This window comes from Aristolochia californica, unplaced genomic scaffold, assembly GCF_029961685.1.
Source record: "Aristolochia californica isolate CCGP_79_NKW_82.1479 unplaced genomic scaffold, dmAriCali1.0.hap1 SCAF_2, whole genome shotgun sequence".
NCBI lineage: Eukaryota > Viridiplantae > Streptophyta > Magnoliopsida > Piperales > Aristolochiaceae > Aristolochia > Aristolochia californica.
In genome coordinates this window covers 40,283,666-40,288,442 of record NW_027181881.1, presented here as the reverse complement: position 1 = coordinate 40,288,442, position 4,777 = coordinate 40,283,666, and the positions used below count along the sequence as shown (strand labels likewise).

The following is a 4,777-nucleotide window of genomic DNA, read 5'->3' as shown; positions in this document are numbered from 1 at the left end:
GCATCCAAGGGGTGGAAAGTAGTTCATCTTCAAATGGAAGTTTCAGCTGTTTCAGACAGATTATAAGCTCATAAAAATAAGGGAACATGAGAAGAAACCTTAATCCTCCTTTTTCTCGGATAAGCCTGTTCATCATTTCATTTTCTGGCAGTACGGCTGTTTCAAAGAAGAAAAAATGTAAAAGGCAAGTAATAAGGGGTTTCTTCCCTCTCGGAAATATTTAGATTCTTGGATTAAGTAGTAGCGAAATCAAAGGCAATCAAATGGGTAACACACGAACAAATGACGGTCACGCTTACAAGGTTCTTATGCATAATATTGTACAGCTGATCATATAATCGAAAAGAAGGACATTGGAATATGGGATGTAGCACTGGAGCAGACATTTTGCGCTATTTAATAGGCCTCCCAGGGTTTGATGACGAACTGTGCGTCAACGAAGTGAGATTGGTGGTGACGAGTGTCTGCGGGAGACCCGAATACGAGGCATGTTGCTCGTTCATGAACATCCGCGTTTGTGGATAAATTCGTGTCGAGTATGGCGCTGTAGTTGGATTGCGCCCCAGAGCTGTTAATCTCCCAATTCTGTCGGAAGAAATTAATCAGGTCATTGTTGTGAAGGGAAACAAGAGGGTCCGAGTTTACCCCATGGGACTGAGATGCAGGAACGTGGTGGTGATAATCGAAGACGGATGAAGGTCCACCGGAATCCCAGGACCGAGAGCTGGGTTCTTCCACTTCGGCAGCAACGTCCAAAGACTTCTTTTCGACGCTTCCGTGGGAGGCCCACTCCTGGCGCAGACTTCCCTCGGGTAAACTTTCAGATTTCTCTAGCCTCTTCTCCCTCGTCCTCGCCCTGGCACGAGCTCTTGCCATAGCTCTCCACTCCTTGACTTGTGGGTCAAATATAGATTTCCGCAACGACTTAATCTTCTTCGCTTTCGGATTGATTACCGAGGATTTCTCCTTGTACTTCTCCTCAGGATCAGCATTATCGGCAGTCTCATCGACCCCGGAGGAGGCCTCACCCTCAGACATGGAAGAGGTAGTCTTTCCACCGCCACTGCCGCTCCCGCCGCTGGTACTAGAGTTTGAGAGTTTGGCCTTTGCAGCGCTCCGTTTCAGCTCTTTGATAGCTGCTCTGGACTTGTCCAGAAGCCATCCAACGGTTTTGCTGGCTTTGTCAAAGCCAAGGAAATCTTGGAGATCGAAGAAGGCCCGGGCTATATCGAGGGAGAGCCTCATTCGCCGATCTCGAGGACCACGGGCGGTGCAAATCTTGCTATGGCGGTCTTTCTTACCGGATCTTTTCCTCCCAGAAGCGGAAGCTCCTCTTTCAATTAGGGTGGGTAATATGCATATCTTGTTGTTACTGTTAGAGGAGAAGTGGTGGGTAAAGCCGGGCAAATCTGTAGCCATACCTCTTGTAGTTGTAGTGTCCTTGGTAGGATCAGGGGCACTAGTAGCGGAATTCCGATAAGCAGCGGAGTTGTTGGGGTTGGTGGTCAAGAAGTAAGCAGCCGGAAGAACCTCGTTGTCGTGGTGAGGGAAAAGATTTCTGGCAATGGGGGAAGCGGAGTGGAAGAAAGAAGAGGGAAGGTCATGCTTAGAAACGGAAGGGGTGATGTTGACGTCGCCACCTCCGCAGAAGAGGTATTGCTCAGCGTATGCATGTAGAAGGGCGTTCTGGTCACTGTTGGATGGAAGCATCTGTGGTGGGTAATTGCACCGGCGCGAGGCTCACTTCCAAGGACACTCAACAGTTGGGTTTACCTATCCGAAGGGTGTAAAGGATCTCAAGATGAGTTAGGGGAACGTGGTGAAGGGGCCGCCATAAGTTTGCGTTGCCTTTACTGGAAAGAGCTCCGTTCCTTTCATCCCTTTCGGTGTTAAAGCCCTGTGGCAGCAGTGCTCCCGTTGTATTTTAATTAAAAACAGTGAGAGAAAACAGTGCGGCGACGACGACGAGGGGACGATTGTGGGAGACGGAGGTAAGAAGAACAGAAGAGTTCTGGATCCTCTAGGGGGAACGGATAGAAGGAAAGCAGGAGAAGAGAGTGGAGCACGAAACAGATCAGGGGAACAAGTGGTATATAAGAGCGACAATGAATGTTTTTTCCTTGTTAATTCATTTTATTACTGTTAGTAATTTGCTGTCGAGGAGGCCAAACAAGAAGAAAAGAAAAAGAAAAAACAGAGTCATCCATTGCGTAGCGATTGAGTGCCTCTTCACGTGGGAGCAGGTGGACGATTGACAGCATCCCTTAACTTTTCAGCGGAACCCGTTATTGAGGATAGAGAAGCGGGCCTGAATCTGAGACATGGACGGATGCCATTATTTGATCATGCGGGAAGAGAGGGAAAGAGGTAGAGAATATAAAATATAGAGAGAGTTTTCTCCTGTGTGGCGCCCAGTGAGCTTTTTGTCTGCGTGCGCCAGCAGTTGTCTTCTAGGGTTAGGGTTAACGGGTTCCCCTTCCAGTTTGAGTTCCTCGAGAGAGTAATGGCTCTTTCTCTCTCTCTACCGTACCACTCGTTTCCTTTGAGCAGTCGACGCGTGGATTCTCCTGCATCCTAAAAGGACAATTATTTCGAGCAAAGGCATCCACTATGGAACCCATGCTAGCTTGACCAGAAGGCGACTCCGCCGTCGCTTTCATACTCTTTCTTCCCTTCACTCTATCTCTCTTCTTCTTCTTTATGGCCTCTGTCGAATGTCTCTCCCTCTGTCTATTGAATCATCTCTCTTTCCATCTCTAACGACGCGTGCTTGTGACGCCTGTCTTCTTTTAATCCCTGACATTGAGCTTGACTCCTCCGCACCTCGTCAGCACACCATGTCCTTCCTCCTCTCCTCATTCATGCACTCATTCACTCGTTCATTTTCCTTCCCTCCCTTTTTAATTTGTAAAAGACACCGCCCCTGGTTGGTTAATCGTACTTGTTCTGCCATTTTCGGCGAATCACGAGCCGCTTATCTGCGCCTACCCTAAATCCAATCCCTCCCCCGTTCCTCCATACTTATCTCTCACAAACTGGAGCAAATGGATGAAACGGGAAATCGAAATGCCCTCGTTCCTGTACGCACTCTAAACCGTCCCTTTCTCCTCTTTCTTCCCTTATATGGGTGCCGCTCTTTCGCTCTTATCCGAATGCCCCTTCTCCTCTTCCATTCTTTTTTTCTCTCTGGCATCATATCACCAATTTTTTTGTCATATTCAACGGGGGATGCTCTTTCATTTGGTAACGATGAGAGGTCGGGGAAGTCTCATATAATTGACGGGTGAACCCTGCATTAAAAAAAGTCATTGTTAACTCCTCCAGAGTTGTACCTCCCCCTCGCCTGAAGTCGCCCATCGAACCACCCATCGCTCTCATTGCAGTTTTCAGCTTTCTCATCACCTTCCCTTCCTCTTTCACTGCCAACCATCGTGCTTTCCATTTGGAATGCCACTCACCACCGAATTCGACTCCTATTTTGAGGGTTTTATGATGGCCCATCAAGTGCCCTGCATTATTCACTCCCTTTAGGGTTTGGTGTTTGGTGTTTGGTGTTTGGTGTCCTTACTGTTTGTTTCCTCCTTCCAGAGTTACTAATCATTTCTTCTTTCACCCTCTACCAGTCTTCCTTCTGTCTTCTTTTCTAATTTCCGGTATACTCTTAAGCTGGGGAGGAATGAAGCAACTGCAAATGTATTTCCGCGGCCTAGAGCAGATTGAAAGGTTCATTTCTGATTTTTGAAAACACCCTAGTTGTAGAACTTCAGCCAGCTCTTAGGGCTAGCTAGCAACATCTCCAAGACCCACTTCTGCAAGTACCCAAATTCTACAGGAAGTCCAAGCAAAGACGGAGACTACTTTCACTGTGTGGTCAGAGAATAGGAGAGGAATAATAAAAGCGATGAAGTGCAAAAAGGTCCTCAAAGCAGCGGGCAGCCCTAGAAAGCAGAACCCTATATATCTTTCGTGATCGCCTCACTCTAGTCCTAAACTCCCGGTGAAGGACAATATCGATTTAACCGTTGGCTTAATTAGAGCATCAGCTTGGTTGAATTGTTACTGTTAGGGTTTTGGAGAATCGAAGAAGGAAGGAATCAACGTCAAAAAGTCAGTCGACAGCGCAGTTCACTGTAGGAGTTTGGCCTGTTGCTGCTCATGCGGTTTCTATTCGTACGCAATTCCCAGTTCTCTGCTTACATCACTTGAGTTGTTCGTGATGTTGGAAAATGGCCCACCATGTGGCGCCTTCTCTACTTAAATTCTCGAAAACTAAATACATCTTGTCCTGATCATGTTGAAAAGAAACAAGGGATAAAGTAAACAATATCAAGCCACTGCTTGTGAAGGAAATTTGGAAATATCAGCTACATGCTTTCAACGACCGCCATTATTGAATATATTGAGTGATGAGATCCACTGAGAAGAAGAAGTGGCTGTCTGATTAGGGATTATCCAAAGGGCCGATTGGAAAGATCAGCCTAATTAGGAAATGTGTCTAAGCTGATAAGAGAGTCAGCATCGGCATCAATCTCAGTCAGGAGGTGTTTCAACTGCATGTTCCCATTATCGAACAGGGCGGGAACCCCATAAAGTGGGGATTACGGTGGGTGCAAATGGACACCGAGTCGAGGGGATCAATGCCGATTCCTAATTCCTCCCTCTCCATGGTTTGGTGGTTGAGTGTGTTTTTTAAAAGTAACAAATGGACAGGCAGAGTACTCGCTATCGATGCTTCCGGCACAAGTGGGAACCAGGATTGAGCCAGGAGAGAGACCAA

At 47.1% G+C, this 4,777-nt stretch overlaps 1 protein-coding gene across 1 annotated transcript; it reads right to left on the bottom strand.

The window, feature by feature from the left end:
* Positions 1 to 256: 256 nt before the first annotated feature.
* LOC137957140 (transcription factor DICHOTOMA-like) lies at positions 257 to 1,760 on the bottom strand. Its single transcript, XM_068804870.1, has one exon. The coding sequence runs from the start codon at positions 1,708 to 1,710 to the stop codon at positions 397 to 399; it is 1,314 nt and encodes a 437-aa protein (XP_068660971.1). The 5' UTR covers positions 1,711 to 1,760; the 3' UTR covers positions 257 to 396.
* Between the last annotated feature and the right edge of the window lie 3,017 nt (positions 1,761 to 4,777).